The sequence below is a fragment of the Chroicocephalus ridibundus genome, chromosome 8 (genome assembly GCF_963924245.1).
Source record: "Chroicocephalus ridibundus chromosome 8, bChrRid1.1, whole genome shotgun sequence".
NCBI classification, from domain to species: domain Eukaryota; kingdom Metazoa; phylum Chordata; class Aves; order Charadriiformes; family Laridae; genus Chroicocephalus; species Chroicocephalus ridibundus.
Genome location: NC_086291.1, coordinates 1,939,195 through 1,959,593, shown reverse-complemented (window position 1 = coordinate 1,959,593; position 20,399 = coordinate 1,939,195). Strand labels below are relative to the sequence as shown.

Here is a 20,399-nt window from a genome sequence, read left to right as displayed (position 1 = left end):
CCCTGAGGTGCAGCAAAGCCCGCCCGCAAGGCAAGAGCCCCCCCGATTAATAGAAATACTTTCATTAAATAATACATTAAAGACACTACAATGTGCTGAAACCTGTATTTTTACCAAAACCCTGCCGATCTCACTTTTTCTGGGTCTAACTACATGTATGAGATATGTTACTGTAACTGCACGCTATAGTTTCAGCCTGCAGCGAGCCTTTCCCCCCCCCCCCCCCCGCCTCGCCCCCTCCAGGCTGATGCTCTTGCTTTCACCCACCCTTCACTTTCACCAAAAAAAAAACCAAAAACCTGGATCGGTCAAAACCCAGAGCGGAGGGGGGGCTCGCTGGCAGAGGAAGGATCTGTCTTGTCCGCCACCCCCACCCCCCCCCCCACCCCGCCCTGGGAAATGATGTTCCCCACCGATTTTGGGGAGGGCAGAGGCGGGGGAGCGGTGCGGTATTTCCTGTGGTTGCAGCGTTCTGATGAGGTTAACACTGTTATTGAGGTTAACTCTTCAACCGACACGAAAAAGGAAGGCACGGGCTCTGCAGCGGGGGGGGGAAAGTGGGATGGGGAGCCCCGGGACCTCAGCCCCTTCTGCCCCCCGGCCCTGGGGGTCCGCTGCCCCATAGCATCCCAGGGACGGGCACAAGCAGAGGGGGTGACGCTCGGTACGGGTGAAAACAACCTCAGTCCTTCAGGAGTTTTTTATTGCAGGCTCCTGGGGTCGGTAGAAAAAAAATGCTTTTTGGCTGTTGGAGCTGAGCCCGGCTCCCCCAGGACCCCCCCTCGCTGGGCTCCTCTCGCCCCCCGCGCAGCCACGCGGGGCGTCAAGCGAAATCCATTGGGGATGAACTCGAATTTCCTGGGGCGACTCCAAATCCTCTACCAACTTAAAGACTAAGAAGACAACACGGCCCCCCCTCCGCCCCCCCCAACCCCGCACCCTCAGCCCCCCCATCCCCCGAGGCTGTTCGTTTAAGGGATGCTGGGTTTTCCCATGGACTGACTCAGACTGGAAACTCTCAGTTTTTCTCGGCGCAGATATCTAGGTCAGCCTCCCCGACGCTTGCTGATGCTCCTCGCCGCGCTCGGCAGCCCCGGCCACAGCGGCAGCAAGAGGGGCCCCGGCACCACATGTCCTGAGGACTGGCAAGGTAAGGAGGACACCCCCCCCGCCACCCCAAGCTCCCACCTGGATTTAAAGCCCCCCAAAAATCCCATCTCATGTTTTTCGGCTGCTGCTCGTGTGCGTTATCCGCTTCTGACACATGTTGCCGGTAAAGATTTCGCAGGGTTTGGGCTTGCACAACCGGGATGACTTTTTCCTTCTTCATTTGCTTCGCATTTTTTTTAGCAATTATGTAGGAGGCGACTTTTTAACAGGGGTGAGATCAAAGCCCAGTGTCTCTCGACGAGGGGAACGTCTCGTTCCTCCTGGCTTTGGAGTTTGCAAACGCCTGTAAGTTGGAATAAAAATGCGACCGCGAGTGATCCCCGGAGGAGGCAGAACTCACGGTCTTGTTTTAGAGCCGTCCGCTGGGCAGAATTCTTATATTTTCAGCTCTTTTCACAGACCGTGAGGGGTTTTTTTGTTGTTGTTTTCCATTTGTTTTAACTTGCGGAAGGTTCGCAGGCAACCGGGAGGCCTTCAGGTTCCCTTAGTGGGTCAGGTAAGACAAAGGCGCTTGAAGTTTGACTCATTATGAGCTTGAGCAGCCCTTAAAACTAACGAGGTCAGCCCCCACAGCAGGAGGAGTACAGAAGCATTAGCTGTAGCTAGCACCCTGCTTTGGGCTGAAAAACCTCATTTTGAAGCTTTTACAGCAGACTCCGGTTCAGCGTCTCCCTCGAGGACAAGTTGTCATTTCTAACATCACGTTTCGTGTCGGGTTATTTTAATTATTCTGGCTTACAAAGAAAATTACGGGGGCCCCGGGGCTTTGCTCGGTTCTCAGCAGGTGAGGGGGGGCGTAAGGGTCTGCTCAGCGCCCACCTCCCCATGGCGGGGGTGGCCGGGGAGAGGGGGGGGAAGCAAAGGGGCTGGGGAGGAAGGTGGAGCGAGCGGGGAAAAATTCGGGCAGGCCTGTGGGATGCGGAGACGAGGAGGGAGAGGGAGGGGAAGCTTTTACCCGGGATTGCGGGGCTGTCGCGGGGGGAGCGCTGCCAGGAGGAGCCATTGCTCGGCTCGGGCAGGACCCGCCGCCGCACGAGGGTGGGAAAGGCGTTACGGAACCAGGGGAAGTTTCTGTCCCAGGAATCCCTGTCCGGTTGAGTCTGAGCATCTCCGGGGATGGAGACTCCAGGGCAACCCCTCGGGGGAGCCGGCCCCACGCTTGGTCACCCTTAGAGTGCGTTTTCTGGTGTTTAACTGGAATTTCCTGATTTTCCACGTGAGCCCGTCACCTCCTGCCCTGTCCCGGGGCACCGCTGAGAGAGCTCTGGCTCCCTCCTCTCTACTCCCTCATCAGACATCTCTACCCAGGGACGAGACCCCCTGAGCCCTCTCCTCTCCAGGCTCTCCCAGCCCTCCCTCACACCTCAGCTGCTCCGGACCCTCCGGCATCTTTGCGGCCTTCGCTGGACTCGCTCCGATCTGTCCCTGTCTCTCCTGTCCCGGCGGGAGCCCAGCCCTGGACCCAGCGCTCCAGATGGGTCTCCCCGGGGCTGAGCAGAGGGGCAGGATGAAGACGCGCAGCATCCCCCGCGCTCCCCTCGCCCACCGTGCCAGTCCTCTCACGGGGGAAGGCTCTCGGGCTGCTCGGGCGTGATTTCCCTTTTGCGAACCCGCGCTGCCCGCTCCCATCGCCTCCTGGTCCTCCCGCCTGTGCTGGCAAACGATTTCCAGGAGGGTTTGCTCCATCACCTGTCCCGCCTGTGGGGTGCCAAAACCTGCACGAGCATACGCGCCCGTGTAAGGAAAGGATCGGGGACATTTCGCAGATGTGGAAACTCAGAGAAATGTCACCCAAGGTGGAGGCTCGGGGAAAGTGGCCTCGGGGCTGCTCGCAGAACGGTAGGGGTTGGAAGGGACATCTGGAGGTCACCTAGTCCAAACTAGATGGGGCTGGGCACCGGGATCTGCTGATGGGCGACCTGAAATGCTAAGCCCCGTGTGCCCGCTGGCCCGTCTCCCCGTGCTCCCGCCGCTGGCACGACCCACCCTGACCCCAAATCCCCACGAAAGCCTCGCCGTCCATCCCCACTGACACCCCTGGTCCCTGAGCACTGCCGGGCGAGGGCAGACCCGGCGGTGTGGGGCAGCGACGGGGCTGGGGGAACACCTCGCACCTTTCCTCCCCCCAGACTAAGCCACGCGCGGGCAGCGGCCGCAGCCCAGGCCATGGGGTCCGGTGAGGCTTTGGTGCTCCACGTCCTGCTCTGCTGCCTGTGTGGAGGTAAGTGGCCTCATGGCACAGCTTGACACAGCTCGGTACGGCTTGACACGGCTTGATAAGGCTTGGCACGGCTCAGCATGGCTCGGCACGGCTTGGCATGGCTCGATATGGCTTGGCACGGTCTCGGTATGGCTTGACGTGGCTCGGTACGGCTTGGCACGGCTCAGCACAGCCACCGCAGCATCACCCTCATGGACCACCAGAGCAAACATCCCATCCCTGCCAGGGAACTGGAGCCGGAGGGAGGAAACTACGATGCCACCGCTATGGATTTTGGGGGCAGCGCTCTGGTAGCATTGTGGGGGGTGTCCCGCGCCCCGCAGCACCCTCTCCTCCCGCATCCCGGGAGCGGGCCTGCATCCAGCGGCGCTGAAGGGTGCTGGCGTTTCAGCGGCTGTGAGAAGCGGCGTGATCCTGCCTCCGCAAGCAGCTGCGCCCTTTCCAGGAAGGCCAGATCGAGCCCGATACCGGCTGCGAGACGGGTTTGCTGGGGCTGGTGCAGAGCCCTCATCTGATAGCGCAGGGCAGCGTGCCTCTGCGCGGGGGCTGCCGCCCTAATCTCGGGGGATCAGAGCTCTCAAGGCTGCGGGTTATTTCCCTGCAGTCATCTAAGCCTTAGAGCAAAACCTAAAATTGGTGAAACTAGCTGTTTTCGACCTGAGGGGATGAGTCACCGGGTGCTGGGTCGCTGCTGAAGGCAGGGGGGTTTATCCCCACCCCAGGGGGGGAGCGAGGTGGGGTCCTGCCATGCTGCTGCCTGCATCCCAGCAAAGCAGCCGCCCGCGCGGAGCGATGGGCATCATCCTCCCCCATGGGACACCCAGCCGGAGCCATCCTGACCCGGTGGGTGTCGGCGCAGCTGCGGCAAACATCAAGTGCTTGGGGCACGTCTGGATCGAGCCCGCGCCGGTGGTGCGGATGGGCTCCAACATCTCCATCAACTGCCTCCCCACCCTCGGCTGCAACTGGGACGAGTTATTCATCTTCCTCAACAACAACCGCGTGGACGGTCCCCTGCGTCCCCTCAACAGCACCACCTTCCAGCTCCAGCTGCAGGATTTCCGGATGCCCTTGGGGCCCGTCCTCTGCCTCGCCAAGTGTTCCGGCATCCGAAAGCTGGAGCTGGTGTGCGGCACCGACATCCTGGCCGGCTGTGAGTCCTCCATCCCTCTGGGGTTTCCGTGGCTTTTCTTAAGCCACCAGCACCGGGGTGGTGGGGGTTGGGGGGAGTCGCAGCATCCTGGGCTTTGCATTGCTTGGCGGCGGGGTTTGTCTGCATGCTCTGCCTGCCCTTGCCCCCGCAGACCCTCCGGACCCCCCCAGCAACCTGACCTGCTCCATCGGCGAGCACTCGGGGCGCCTGGCGTGCACGTGGGACACGGGGCAGCCCACCCACCTCAGCACCCGCTACACCCTCCACCTGCGCAGGTAAGCCCCCGCGGGACGGGGGGGGCTGCGGGGCGATGCACGGAGCCGGACGGGGGCTGGGGGGGTGCGCAGTAATCGGCACAGCTGGCACACGGTGGTCGGGGCACGGCGGCCACAAACCCGGGTGACACCAGGGCTGCCGGTGCCCCAGTTACACTTCCTAAAGCGCACGTCTCCCCGCTCCCCTCCTTGCAAACCTCACATGAAAGGGGGGGGTTTGATCCTGCAGGGTGGGACCCCGCACACCCCCCCACCCCGTGCCGTCGGTGCCCCCAGCATCACGCTGCAGCCCGTCACAGCCGTGCATTTCTCACAGAGGCATCGATTCTCCCTAAGATAAAGGGTGCAGCTGGTGGTGTGCACCTAACGCTGCCCAAACCCCGAAACCGAAACCCCCGCAGGGTACTAAAGTTTGAACCTGAGGCGTGTTGCAGCCCTTCCGACCCGGCCCGGGACGCTCCCTGCCACGGCTGACTCCGAAGCCCCCGCGACACAAGACTGGCAGGCTTTCAAAGTTAATCTGACTCAGCTATTAAAGTAAACGCCTCAAATCCCATCACAGATAGGCTTTGTGAAGAGACGTGATTAACCGCCTGCCTAAATTTGCTCGGGTTCAAACTTTGAACCGTGCAGCCAGAAAGGACTGAGAAAGTTGCCTTCCCGCAGCGAAAACGCGAATGCCCTACAGAAATGCCAAGAAGCGAAGGCGATTACTTTCTAGTGCGCTGCAAGAGTGACAAACTCTGGTTTCAGAGATGACTGTGCCCCCGCCGCCAGCTGTGACCCCTGGAGAGCTGGGGTTGCCTTTCCAGCGGGTGCGTGATGCTGGGACCGGGGCTCTGACTGGGGCTGCCTTCTGCTTCCCAGCGTGGGAACGGCGACGGATGCCGAGGATGATGAGAAGGAGGAGGAAGAGGTCTTCCCCGCGGGCTCGCCGGTGCTGCTGAGCGCGCTGCGCGGTGGGAGCCGCTACTCGGCGTGGGTGCAGGCCACCAACGCGCTGGGCACGGCCCGCTCGGCCCCCCGGCGCCTCGACCTGCAGGAGCTCGGTACGTCTTGTCTGTCCGACCATCCGTCCGTGCGCTGCACCGCGTGATGGGGCTGTGCCTAAAGGCGTCACTTTTGGGACACGCAGCCCCCCTTGACATGCCAGCCCCCCGCTTTCCCGGCTGTCCCCACAGTGGTGCCCGCTCTGCCCCTGGTCACCGGCGCCGAGACGACGGAGACGTCGCCTCCCACCACCACCGTCCACTGGAGGAGACAGACGCTGCAGGAGAACGTGCGCTGCGAGGAACGACACAAAGCCACGGGCGCCCCGGCATGGCATGTGAGACAGCCTGGGACCCCCCCAAACCTCCCCCCACGCAGAGCCATGGGCACGAGCTGCCCCCCCACTTAGGAGACGGGCCAGTCCTGGTCCTGCCGGAGACCCCCCGCGCAGCCAGGGGCAACGGGAGCATCTGGGGTCATTCAACACCCACTTACCCTTTGCCTTGGCACTGGCGGGGGGCACACAACCCCGGCCATGGGCAGCCCCCCACCTCCACTGGGGCAGGACAGCTGAGGCCAGGCAGGGTTATCTCCGTTTTTTAAGAAAAAGGGCAAAATCATAAATATTTCCAAAGGTTATCTGGCTCTACAAGGGCAAGGCAAAGCAGCCTCTAGGGCTGCTGAGCCCCCCCGCACGCTCGCAGACACAATGACTCCCGGGGCAGCTCCCCCTGGCTCCGTTTCGGAAACCTTCCCGGTGCTGGCAGGGGCTGAGGATGGATCCCAGCACCCATGGGAGCCCCCGAAACTGCCAGAAGCCCAGTGTGGGGGTGGGCTGGGGGCTCTCACTGCACGCCCCCAGCTTGCCCAGTACATTGGATGTGTTGGCACCGTGTCTTGCAACGGCATCAACCCCAAAAAAACACGCTGGAGCCCCACGGGAGGGGTGGTGGGGACCCCCGTAGCTGTGCCCCAAGGCTTAGCCATCCGCATAGAGGACCGTGGCTGTCCCCATCCATGCAGATGACGAAGGGGGTCCAGTGGGGGGGCGGCTGGGTCCCACTCCCCCCTAGCACCTGCTTCCCTTGCAGGTGGAGGCATGGGACGGCACGGCGCAGGACGGGCCCCGCTCGCGGCACAACCTGCAGAGTGACACCCAGTACGTGTTCCAGGTCCGGTGCCGGCTCAGCTCCCCCAGCAGCCCCTGGAGCGCCTGGAGCACCCCCTTTCTCTACACCACCCCCGAGGCAGGTAAGCTCAGCTCCTTCAGATGCTCGGCAGGGACCTGGCCCAAACTCCGGCTGCTGGGCAAGCCAAGGTTAGCCAGTGGCATGCACGCGGCAAGCACATGGCACAGGAGCCTGCATGTCCTCACGCTGCTGGAGACCGCTTTTGAGAGACATCGGGCATGACGCTGTGGAGGCCCGGGAGGCATCACCACCATGCCCACGCCGCAGCCGAGGGCTGAGCGCTGTCAGGAGCCGGCAGCTCATCTCACGCCCTCCAAGCGCCAAACCCCGCGGCAGGCTGCAGGTCATGGTGATTTTAGCAGACTCCCGAGGCTGCTGCGGTATGGCGGGAGCCGGAGAGAAACCTGGGGGGCTTTGCGGGCATGTGGTTTTCTGTGCAGAAAGAGGGATGGGACGTGATTATCCATCTTTGGTAGCCCCGACGGCCGGGAGCACCTCTTGCCTAGGCGGAAAAGCCACATCAGCCGAGGTGTCCCACCAGCCACAACTAGCTGTCACCTTGGGTCAGCTTCCCCGCTTTGCATCCCAGTTATGGACACCAGGATGAGCTCAGGCATGGAGGCTCAGTTACCTCGGCCGGCAGTGGGCTGAGACGCCTGAGGAGCGATGCCTTCCTTTAGGTCCCGGTTGCAGCGAGGAAGCTGGGGACGCTCTTGTCCTAAAAAGCAGCGTTTGCTGCTGTTTGCAGTCTGGGCTGTTTCCTCCCCGCGGCGGCAGAGCCGTGCAGCAGCGAGCCTGACGCGTGGGAACCAGCCTGATGTCCCGGCATGGAGTCACCAACCAAGTGGCATGTTCTGCAGAGCCTGGGTGGGAGTCCCACGCCTGGGTGGGAGCCCCGGCTGGTTGCCCTTTGGGAGCCCCTGCCACCTCCCACGCTTCCTCCCACAGCCCCGGCCGTGCCACCCGACGTCTGGCGGCGCCTGGGCCCGTCCTTCCCGAACGGCAGCCACGAGGTGACGGTCTTGATCAAGGTAAGGGCTGGTTTTTTTGGCGGCTCCTGTGAAGTTTTCGAATTCTCAGCTCCTCCCCGAGAACAGCAGCGGCCAAGAGGCAGGGGAATCACAGACTGGTTTGGGTTGGAAGGGATCTCAAAACCCACCCAGTGGCACCCCCTGCCCTGGGCAGGGACACCTCCCACCAGCCCAGGTTGCTCCAAGCCCCGGCCAACCTGGCCTTGAACCCCTCCAGGGATGGGGCAGCCACAGCTTCTCTGGGCAACCTGGGCCAGGGGCTCACCCCCCTCACAGCCAACAATTTCTGCCTCACATCTCATCTCAATCTCCCCTCTTCCAGTTTAAAACCCTTCCCCCTCGTCCCATGGCTCCCCTCCCTGCTCCAGAGTCCCTGCCCAATGTGATGCTCTTCCTTAAGAGCCCCTTGACCGAAGAGATGGGGGGGAGGAAGAGGAGACCTCAACGTGTCCTTGGGGCAAAATCTCTCCATCCTTGCAAAATCACCCAACTGAGGGGACATCCGTCCTGCACTGAGGCTGCCCAGTGCCGGACCCCACACCCGTCCCCACAGTGCTGTCTGTCTGTCCGTCCGCAGCCCCTGCTGCCGCGGGATGCCCGCGGGAGGATCCTGGGCTATGCCGTGGTTGCCGAGAGCCCCAGGGGAGAGCTGCTCCTCTGCAACACCTCCAGCACTGCCTGCACCGTCCTAGTGCCCCAGGGAACCCACGTCCTCCACGTCACCGCTCACAACTCCAAGGGGGCGTCCAGCCCTGCCAGCATCGCCCTCAGCGGGGGCACCAACAGCCAGGAAGGTGGGATCTCACACACACCAACCGCAGCCTGGATTTTATCAGGATTGCAGGGAAAAAAATGCTAAAACAAGGGAAAAACCTCACTCTGCCGAGGAACAGGGCGTCCTCCAGGCAAGGCCAGCATCCGCCAGGGATGGAGATGCTCCGCAGCTGCCTATCTCAGCCCTTGGGCTTACAGCAACAAGCTTAAAAATAAGTTTATCCTGCCCGCATTGGCTCGGCGCAGCGGTGCTCCCAAAAATAGCTCTGGTCAGGGAGACTGTCCCTGCTGGGAGTTCGGTCCTTGCAAATAGAAAGGAAGGGGAAAAAAAAAAAAAAAAAAAAAACACAAACCCATCCTTTCCAGGGCACTTTAGGTCCCCTGCGCCACAAGTTGTGGTTTTCCCCACAACCACGCTTTCCTATTTTTGAAAGACGTCTTTTTTAATGAGCAACAGGAGGGGAAAGTCCCATTCAAATTGAGGACAAATATATGACTAAGAAGAAACTAAAGAGAAAGAAGGCGGAAAAAATTCTCTAATCTCACGTACTTATCAGAATCACACGCCTTTCTTATAAGAAATGACAGGTAAAGCATTTCAGATGAGACATGATGAAGCTGAAAGATGTGCTTTTGTGACACGTGTATAAGCACATACATATCTACATAGATAAAAACATTTTTTAGATATATATAAAAATATACATATTATATATAAAATATATGGTTTTATATGTATATATATATATATATTTAAAACCCCACCACATTCTAGAATTTCTTGCTCCCTCTTCAGTCCTTAAAAACTTTCAGGAAAGCCACATTTTTCCTGGGCTTAGCTGCCCCTTCCCAGCCCCCCCGGCCTCTGGAGGTGACAGTCCCCTCGCCACCTCTCTCCGCAGAGTTCCCGGCGCCGGCGGCCGTGGAGGTCAAGTCCGAGAACGGGAGCAGGGTCTCGGTGGCCTGGCAGCGCCCCCGCCGCAGCAGGAGGTCCCCGCTCTGGTTCATAGTGGAGTGGGTTTCCACCGCCCAGGAGGATCAGTATTTCTGGAAGAAAGTCCCCTATGAGGAAACACACACGTACATCCCAGGTGAGATTTCTGCTACTTGGTGCTCGGATGCTACTAGGATGCTATAACGTCCTACACCAGGATGTTGTAAAGCCAAAATATATTAGGAAAGGCAGAGGTGTTTTTGAAATCGAGCCCCCTGCCCACTTGGTTTTGGAGAGTGGGACTGTGGAGGGCCCTCAGGGAGGAGGAGGAGAGAAGCCATAGGAGACATGAGGGCAGTGGGTGGGATTTGGTCATAGAATCATAGGGTTGGAAGGCACCTCTGGAGATCACCTAGTCCAACCTCCCTGCCAGAGCAGGGTCACCCAGAGCAGGTTACACAGGAACGTGTCCCCCAGGTGAAGGGCACAGGGGAAGAGGTGACAAGCGAGCTGGCAGGCAGGGAAGCCATGGGGGAACACATGGAGGCCTGCCCAAGCGCAGGAGGTGTTTAGAGGAAGTAGAGGGAGAAGGCACAACATTTGATGCACCATGGTTGCTGCTTTAGCACCTCTCCTCCCTGCCATGCCCAGAGAGACAGGCCGGCGGGTCCTCACCAACATGGCCTGAGCCCAGCAGCAGGAACACCTCAGGACCCATCCCACTCCATTCCTGCTTCCCCCATTAATTCTGGTGCTTATTGGGTTTTTGGGTACTCCCTAGCCAGTTGCCTGACCAGGCTTTTGCTCTTCCCCATGTGTTTCTGGGAGCCACTCATGCGGTGGCTTTCCCCAGGGTGAAAGTGGGCTTAGAGCTGGGGACCCCCCGCACCTCCATCTACTTCCACCACTCAGTAACAAGCCCTTGAGCAAACCTAGAGCTTTCACAGCAGCCTATAAATACATTTTCAAGGCAAATCTTACTTCTTTCCAGAAGAGGCAGCAGCAGGAGGTCACATCAGCGTGTCAGTGTACGCCGTCTACCCCGATGGAGTCAGCAAACCAAGCTCCAACCAAGGTAGGCCTAGTTGGGTGGAGAAGTCACTGCTTGCTGCAATGGGGCTACAGACCTCAGCTTGCTATTTCATGCTTCATATTCCCACAATCGGCCAGTTTTGCAGAATTACTTAGTTTTTAGAAATGAGATGTAAAACCCTCCCACTGACCAGAGGAAAACAGGGCTCTTGTTGGAAACCCATTGGCTGCAGGTCATGAAAACAGAGATTTTTATCAATGCGTCTGCATGAAGACCTTCTCTAGCTGATCGTTGCTCCTGCTTGCACATCTCCAATGCACACGAGAACCACATCTTACCCTGCAAGATACACCAATGGATTCATTGTCCCTGTTTTGTGACAGAAAAGATGAGGTTGCTGCTTTGCACATTGGACAGTCAAATGTTATAGAGAAACCAGAACAAAGAAAACAACTTACTGAAACCAACTGGTCCAGCTGCAGCCCACCCTTCCTTACCTGGAGCTGGAAGCAGGTGGGCTTCAGTTCTGGAGACTTTTAGACAGGACGAAGCATGGGCTGATTGACAAAGGAAAGTAAGGACCGGCTGTGCATCATCTCCACTACTGTCTGTGTTGGCTCTGGTTGTCCTCAAGAGCTGGTCCTCACCCAGGTGAGCCAGGAGAAGCCATGCACAGCTCAGCATCTGAGCACTGAGGAGACCTCCCAGCACCACCATACCTGCTCTATGGACACCACAGCACAGACAAAACATCTGCATTTAAGGACACTACACACAGTGTCCAGTAGTAGCTGTGTAGGACCACAGAGACAAGGGAGGGATGGGATGAGATGAAATCAAGTCAAGGTCAAGTCACGAAGTCAGCCCATGGGTCTAAGTCAGAACCTCCAGAGATCCTACAGCATAGCTCATAGCCCAGGGCTGAACTTAAATAGCCCCATGGGCAGGGGCTGTGGGCGGAGGTCCCAGGTGGGGCTGGTCAGGGCCATTAAGACCTGATTGTCCTCATGGATCCAGCTGTAGCCACATGCAACGGTAACACCTTGGAATGTCAGCAGTTCACCGACTCACGCTGTAACACAATTTTAGATGCATTATTCGAAGCTGCTCAGATACTTTCCCTACGACGATCCAGCCCTGTGTTTCTGGTTGGCACCTCCCATGGCTTTGAGAACAGCAGTTATTCCATTTTTTCCCAAGAAATGGAAACAAATATTCACGGCTGGTTCATCCTGGGCTGTTCACGGCTGCTAGCCCCGACTATTAACTGTTATCCTTACGGACACACTGACAGCCTTCGTCTCTGGGCAGGTCAGGGTTTGGTGACCAGCTCTGGTGACATGAACTTCCAGCATCCTGATCCTCAAGTGGGGCTTAAACTTCGGCAGCAGGTCTCCATCTGCATGGAAAAGGGAAGAGCTGGGTGTCAAAAGGAGGATGCTCTAACCTTTGCACCAGCAAACAGCTTAGAAATGTGTCAAATGTTTGAAAATAGAGACTTCGTCCTTAGCGGTTGCATAGGTCCCACTCTGTGGAGGAGGTGGCCCCTCGTCCCTGCCCTGCTGGGACAGCTGGCTTTGGGGATGGAGAGGCAAACATGGGGAGCAGCGGGATTTTTCCTGAAGCAGTCAGCCAGCTGAAGGGTACAGAGGGCTTTTCAGATGTGCAAATGAGGGGTTTCGTAAAGCACCTGGATCCTGGCACTTCTAAAGATGCACTTGTGAGTCTTGCCCTTCCTGAATTTCCCACTATTGGCAATTTGTTGTCTTGGGAAAATCCTGCAGCCAGCGGGAGCTGTGCTTGTGCGGATGACTCTGCAAAAGGGGCCCGTTATATTTTCAGCAGCTCTGGGGGCATTTCCCTTCCTTCAAACACAACACAGACCCACAACCACACCATCAGCAATATTCACTGCGATTGAAAGACATGGGAAAATCACAGGGAGCAGGGCTGGGAAGGATGGCTACCTGTTCCCAAGGGAAGATCAGCTGTACGGCTTCCATTCCTGACAGACGTTGGGTAAAACTGCTCTTGCATTTCCAGGAAAAGGCAGCTGCTGTGGTTTCACCCCAGCCGGCAGCTGGGACCACGCAGCCGCCCGCTCACTCCCCCGGGTTGGGATGGGGAAGAGAATCAGAAGAGTAAAAGTGAGAAAACTCGTGGGTTGAGATAGAAACAGTTTAATAAGTAAAGCAAAAGCCGCGCACCCAAGCAGAGCAAAACAAGGAATTCATTCCCTGCTTCCCGTCACAGGCAGGGGTTCAGCCATCCCCAGGAGAGCAGGGCTCCATCACGTGTAACTGTTAATTGTGAAGACAAATGCCATCACTCCAAACGTCCCTCCCTTCCTTCTTCTTCCCCAGCTTTACACACTGAGCATGGCATCCTATGGCATGGAATATCCCTTTGGGCAGTTGGAGTCAGCTGTCCCAGCCATGTCCCCTCCCAGCTCCTTGTGCCCCACCAGCCTGCTCGCTGCTGGGGTGAGGGGCAGAAAAGGCCTTGAGAGCTCAGCAGCAACCAAACCCACCAGTGTGCTATCAACAGCATCTCTCCTCCCAAATCCAAAACACAGCACTTCACCAGCTGCTAGCAAGAAAGTCAATTCTATTCCAGCTGAAACCATGACAGCAACCTGCCCTGGTGCTCCTCAGCCTTGCTGCTAGAGCAGTTGTCCTCCTTCATGACCTGTGCTTTAACTGCTGCAGTTTAAGATGATGACTCTTGTCCTCCTCGTGGTGAAAAGGGGACAACTACCATCCTTGTCCTTGTAGCGTTGCTCATTTGCCACCCCACTGCATACTCTGCCCGGGGTGCTCTGGTGGGGCAGGTTCTCCCAAGGACGGGCATGCATACCGTGCGTGTCCCAGGAGAGACCCTTTTTCTTGCCGGGTGGCCCCGACCCCAGCAGATGACTCCAGCTGAGGGCTGACTGCAGGGCATGGTGGTTCCTTCCCTCTCCAGGGGACCACGCTGCTCACGCCTGGCCTGGGGTGGTGGCCCAGGCCCCTGTGCAGGGAGGTGACCCCGGGAAGATGAGGTTGGTGGCTTGTCCTGACCACATAGCTGTGGTTCTGGTCCAGGCTACAGATGCAGTCCAACACCCAGCCGAGTGGTGGGCTCGCCCTTGGCCTGGACCTTCACCCTTTTTCTGTAGCAGCAACATCACCACACATTTGTTAAGGAGAAGAGATCCCAAGGGAATTGCTCCACACGGCCGGGAAGAAAGCTTGCTGCTTCTTTTAGCAAAAAAACGCTTCTTGCCGTGTCAGGCTCTTTGGCTGCAGGTCTTCCCTCACCGCACAGCCCATCACACAAACAGATATTGTCCGAAAATTCAGTCCCAGGGCGTTCAGGCACTTTGAGAAATAATCTGTAGGTGCTCATGAAAAATGACGGACAATTCCTCAGGAAGACTAAACTGGTGTTTCAGGTACTGAGGGGAGCGATGTGCGTGGAAGACGTTTTGTCGTTGGTGTTGTGTGTTCATCAGCATCTCGTCGAATTGGATCTCTGAGAAACAGGAGATTGTGTAGAGTCTGGCCAGAGCTGGAGTTACTGATTACTTCAGGAGGCTTTCTTTTACTCGCCATACCATTATTTATTTTTCTAAATAATATTAACAAACTGCAAAAAGCCATCGCTTCCATGTTACCAGCTGTTCTCTAAATGAAGTTACAGACATTTTTCTCTGCTCTCTGTTTAAGTCCCTTCAGATGACCTGCTCCCAGGCAGCACCTACAGCGAGATCTCCCACGGTAAGAGGACAGTAGCTCAGACTTGGTAAGCCAGACTTTCTCCTTGACCAGAAGTGGAAATTATAGCCCGAGCAGCGCCTGCAGCATCTGCTGATGGGGAAACGAGAGCTTCCCTTACCCTTGGGAGAGACCAAGGCCAGAAAAGCAACTTTTCCCTTGGTGGCGATGTGAGCTGCATGGCAGGAAAGGCTGCAGTGCTCTCATGGCTCAGTAGCACCTACGTAACGCATCCCTTAAGTTTTGCTTTCTTATGAGACTTATAATATAACGTACATTCCAGCAAATAAGAGATAAGAAGCCCAGAAAAATATAAGATAACATTAACGTATAGCATAACAGTGATAGACTGTTTCGACCTTGCAGTTTGAACCGGAGAATGATTTAAGCATTTCCCATCCATTTTACGTAACTTCGGTCGTGCTTCTGGTTCGCACATCTTCTGGTAAAGGTTACGTTAATGATCTGTTGCAGTACTTAAACCAAAAGCAAAACCAGCGTAAGCTGAAGAAGTCACTTCAGCATTTCTGGAAGGCAAGTCTGAGTAGGAAATGGTTAAACACAGTGACCACACTTCTTCGAATTACTTGATCGAACACCCTGTCCGTGGCCATCGCCCGCGATGCTCCGGTCACAGGAGAACGCGGATGGGACAGTAGTTTTGGTTTTGCTCTTGTTGTGGCTTCGCTTCGTTCAGCGGGGAGCAAAAGGGCGAGAGAAATGCTGAAGGCTGCTTTGCCAAAGATCTGCCCTTTCTGTCAGCCAGCTCCAGATGGGGCGGTGGAGCAGGGCCACCCCATTGACCTTTTTCCTCTCTATCCTTTTCCAGACGATGACGTTGGAGTTTTCCTGGGACTGGGCGTCAGCGTGATCGTATTATCTGTTGTTTTTTTAATTCTGATGTTTAAAAAGTCAGCCAGAAAAAGGTATTTCTTTCTTCACAATTTTTCCCCTTATTTCCACCTCCCGCCTTTCTTCCAGAATGGTTTAAAATTAACTACAGAAACCTGCTCTTACTAAGGACAGCTTCTCCCGTTGATCATAATGCTGTATGAAAAGACACCTATGCCCTCTACAGTAAGGCAGACACCAACAAAAAATAGTAAAAAACGACCCCTCTGTCAAGGCCAGACTTAGGGACGTGTGATATCTTATTACACAGCCGTCAGGGGTAGAAAAAGAGAGGAGAAAACACAGCCTCTGTGGGTAAGTTTTGTCCGAGGAGTTGCTGCTCCCAGTTTTGAGCGAGGAGGGGATGCTGAGGCCCCTCACGCCGGGGGACAGGAGACACCGGAGAGTACAACAGCGGAAAAACTCAGTGGGGAGAATCTTAATACTGGTTTTTAACACTGACTGCCGTTTGCTAGGCACCCTGGCAAACCAGCGCTCCTTCTGTCCCAGTCTGCCGTTTAGGGATGTCCAGCCGTCCAGGCACTGTTGGCACAATCCCATGGGAGTGGGTGAACCCGGTGGCTCAGAGCTCCCAGCTGGATCCTCCCGACAAACCTAGAAATAGGGGAGAGGAGACCTGGGGCTCGCGGGTGTCGAGGGGCTGCCTCTTTCGGTTCCTGAATCCGGCCTAATCCTTCTGCTCTCGAAGTCATTGTGAAACACGGGCGTTTCAGCAGCAACAGGCACTGAGTGTTTTCCCAGGAGCACAGCAATGCACCGGAACGACAGCAAAGCTCAGCGAAATTGTGAATGATTTTCGTTTCTGCAGCAGCTTTGGCTGTCGGAAAATCAGCTTTTGTTACTGCCGTGTGTTCAATGTCATCACTTCAGGACACACATGGCTCCTCAGGGTCATGCCCATAGTTTGGTTCTCCCCCCACCCCCCAGTTTAGCAACGTTTTCAAGTACAGACAAATTTTTCACAAGGGATTTAACTAGAGTAATTTAGCTTCCAGAATCAAACTCAGAGGAATAAGGTTGAAAGACGAAGAGATAGAGCTCAAACAGGGAAACCCACCCATACGGGGTAAACCTGGGGCTTCCAAGCCATCCATGAAGGATGGACACCCTTTGGGTCTTCCCCTCCAGCCAGGAGACAACTTCACCCAGCACGACCAAGTCACTAATAAAATGGACTAACATTTTGGGGTTTATTTTTTCTTTTTGGTAAAGAATTAAGGCCACCATTGTGTCGCTCTTGCCCAAATGGCTGTTTGAAGACTTCCCCCACATGGAAAACAGCAACGTGGTAAAGTCACTCCAGGTAATGGCACCATTATCTCCCAGCTTTTCTTCACCTGTCTCCCCTTAGATTAAAGCTTGCTCCAGAGCTGTGAGAAACACGTGTGGGAAGGGGATTAAGCTCTAAGGGACCAGGAACTGGTCAGGAATCATTTCCCATGCAGTTGCAAGGTGATGGGAGCCCAGCTGAGCTGAGGTCTTTAAAAGTTGCCTCAATATACACTTTATTAAGTGGCCACAGTTGACTCAAGCCACCCTTGAAATGCGTGCAGAAGCATGGAGACAGGCACAGCTGCTCCCCTGTCTTCTTCTGTCCACCTCCCCGTGGTCTCTTTCATGACATGAGGTGGAAAGGAGGAGGAGATGAAGACAAGTCATTGACCTATTTCTTCCTTGGGATGCTCTAGTGATATCTGTCTCGTTGGTAAAATGTGCCAGTTTGTTACTACACTCATAATTTTTTTCCAGGACAAGAGCGATCTCACAGGGAACAGTTTCCATGAGCCATTCTTGGACACCAGTGACCCCGCAGTTATGGAAATTGAGGAGGTGCCAGTACACGAGAAGTACAAGAATGTGGCCACCAGAAGGAAGCCCAGCAGAGAGGTGCCCGAGGACAGGGAGCACCCGGGCAGCATGGCCCCAACCAGCACCACGGCCCCCGAGCAGATCTGTGACTACAAACCTCAGGTATCCGACGGGAACGCGCTGGGGTATGTAGCTGCCAACTTCTACCAACTACAGCCCCCCGCAGCCCTCCCAGAACTGGAGACGAACATCTTCTTCAGAGACTACACGAGCCCCGTTCCCCAGCTGTGGGACGGGGAGGCAGGGGGGCACCAGGTCTGTCTGCTGGAGAAGATCAACCTCATCTTAAACACCAGCCGGAGCGGGCAGAGCCAGGTGTTCAGCTCGGCCCAGGGGGGACACGGCTCCTTCCTGGAGAACCCCTGGGGACACGCGCTGGCCGGCGATGTCCAAGAGCAAACGCTGGTCCCAGACGAGCTGGTCTCCTGCCTGAGAGCCATGAACGGGGAGTCGGGGGATGTGAAGACCCGCTTCCCGCAAAGCATCGGAGGATTATTTTGAAAGGGATTGCAGTTGTGATTAAAAAAACCCGAAGGGATGGCCATGGCACATATCAGCCTTTGAGGCTGCAAACAGCAGAACTGGAGCAAAACTCTGAAAATTCACCTTTTTAATTGACTACAAATATTTGTGGCTGCCTGGAAGGCTTCGGCCAGTAAATCACAGTTTTAAACTTACCTCACACTGTCACAAGCAGTGGATTCCCCTAAGAACTGAAATACAGAGCAGGTGATTTTTGCAGGACACGATACGCTTCAATTATTATTCAAAATCATTCTCTTGTTAAGTATTAAATTCTCTCGTTTGGAGCATTTCATCCCTGGAGCTGATTGCAGTTAAAATGGATAAAACGATGCCTCAAACATCCTGACTGAATTATGTAAAAATGCCTTGGGATCACTCCTAAGGAAGAGCCACGGCACCGAGGAGGATTTCTATATCGTACAGCAGACACGGGTACCAGGAACAGGAAATCTTTTCTGTATGATGGAATAACCCAATTTCATTTTCCCTCCCGTTCAATAATAAAAACTACTTCAGGTAGGAACGAGCCTTCACCATCTGCCAGGCTGCTTTAAAATCTCTCTGAATTGGTCACTGGGCAGACTCTTCATTTTGAGTGAGGGATTTATCATCTCCCAGCAGCTTGCCGCTGCCTCAGCCTTGCCATCCTGCGTGAAGCACAATGTGGTACAGCGAAATGGTGTTTATTCGGCACGTGACAGGGAATTTGGATCTTCTGACATCCAGAAAATGAGCTACAGGAGTCCCCTTCCCACTGAGGGGTCGTGAAATCATTTACAAGTTTGCCCGGGACTTCAGAAGCGGTCTTGCAAAATGCTCCTAGAGCAACCACAAAATCCCTGGAAATGTGAGAGTTTGGATTATCTACTTGCCGATCACCCAAAGCTTTTTAAGGAAACACTCCAAATGCTTTTAAGGAATACAAGCATAAAAGAAGTTTACAACACCCTCTAAAATGCCTGACCAGCCAGCGCTCTCAGCGACGTTTGGTCTCCTGCTCCTCTTCTCCTACCTCTTGTGTCCCAGCAGGGACTGGTTTTGATCTGGAGCTGCAGCCGTCGGAGGTGACACTGCGTGTGGCTGGGGTGGGCACGGGTGCTGGTGCCAGAGCCATGTGCCCATGCACACCCGTGCACACCCACAGACAGCCATGGACAACCATGCACACCCACGGACAGCCATGGACAACCATGCATGCCCATGGACACCCATGCATGGCCATGCACATCCATGGACAATCATGCGTGCCCATGGACACCCATGCACACTCATGGACACTCATGCACGCCCATGGACACCCATGGACACCCATGCACACCCATGGACACTCATGCACGCCCATGGACACCCATGGACAACCATGCACACCCATGGACACTCATGCATGCCCGTGGACACCCATGCACACCCATGGACAATCATGCGCGCCCATGGACACCCATGCACACCCATGGACAATCATGCACGCCCATGGACATTTATGCACGCCCATGCATGCCCATGGACACCCATGGACACCCATGGACATTCATGCATGCCCATGGACACTCATGCATGCCCATGGACACCCATGCACACCCATGGACAATCATGCACACCCATGGACACCCATGGACACCCATGCTCGCAAGAGTCCCATCCCGCTCATGCACGGCTCTGAATCTGCATTTACAATAAGTAGCACAAAGAGCCTCCGATCCCCCCGCGCGTGGGGTCTGGGGGCTGGGCTGAGCACAGGGAACGTGTCCGGTGAGAAGGACGTTAACACCGGCATGTTAAAAGGCAAAACGATCGTCTGGCTGGGCACTGCCAAACCAAAACCTGTAAAATAGCGAGAGCAAGACCTGACAAATTTTTGCAAGACCTCAAAGTTACAAAGCTAATGTAGATGCTAACCTATATGTAATTACCTATCTGGAGTTATCCACTTTATTATTATGAAACCACTTTTTGCAGTAGAACCACTAAACCTGGATATTTTAATCTTTCTTTCAATTTTTGCTAGGCACCGTATGCCTTTCTGTTGCACAAAAGGATTAATTTTGTCGTTTCCTCATGGACGCCTTGAAACCAACACAGCTGTGTGCTCTACTTGTTGCCTTTTACCAGCCCCAGAGACGTGTCGCTTAAATGTACCCAGTAGTAGTTACCTGGCAAGACGGAGTAGGATTATTCTTTAGAAGCAGCAAACCGTTTCCAAGCCAGAAATGTGACTTTTACATGTAAGCGAGTCTAAAATTAGTGATTGCTGCCTGTGCAGGAAGGAAATTGTAAAAGAACAGCCACATACTGTCAGCAGCCCAAATGTGAGATGGGGAAGGTATTTTTTTTTTCAATGTCCACATCCTGAGACTTGTGCTGCTGCTATCGCCTGAAACTACCAAACCCCGGGGGTGAAAGTGCTCGTCTTGTCAGAAAACAAGGCTGAAAGCCTGGTTTTACGCTTCAGGTGCCTGCTGGTTGGATTTCCAGCCCCGCTAACCCACTCCCGCGCGGAGACCTGCCCAGCTCCTCTCCCGTTCAGCAGCTCTCAGCCCCCGGCCCCGCGGGGCGAAGCATTGCCCCGC

At 55.6% G+C, this 20,399-nt stretch overlaps 1 protein-coding gene across 1 annotated transcript; it reads left to right on the top strand.

The window, feature by feature from the left end:
- Positions 1-1,065: 1,065 nt before the first annotated feature.
- IL23R (interleukin 23 receptor) lies at positions 1,066-19,149 on the top strand. The gene is made up of 15 exons (XM_063344040.1): positions 1,066-1,150; positions 3,300-3,391; positions 4,251-4,544; positions 4,696-4,819; positions 5,687-5,868; positions 6,001-6,146; positions 6,901-7,060; positions 7,948-8,030; positions 8,608-8,824; positions 9,707-9,895; positions 10,730-10,813; positions 14,479-14,529; positions 15,356-15,452; positions 16,651-16,741; positions 17,188-19,149. Exons 2-15 carry the CDS (start codon positions 3,337-3,339, stop codon positions 17,806-17,808), a joined length of 2,394 nt encoding a protein of 797 aa, XP_063200110.1. The 5' UTR covers positions 1,066-1,150; positions 3,300-3,336; the 3' UTR covers positions 17,809-19,149.
- The last annotated feature ends 1,250 nt before the right edge of the window (positions 19,150-20,399 follow it).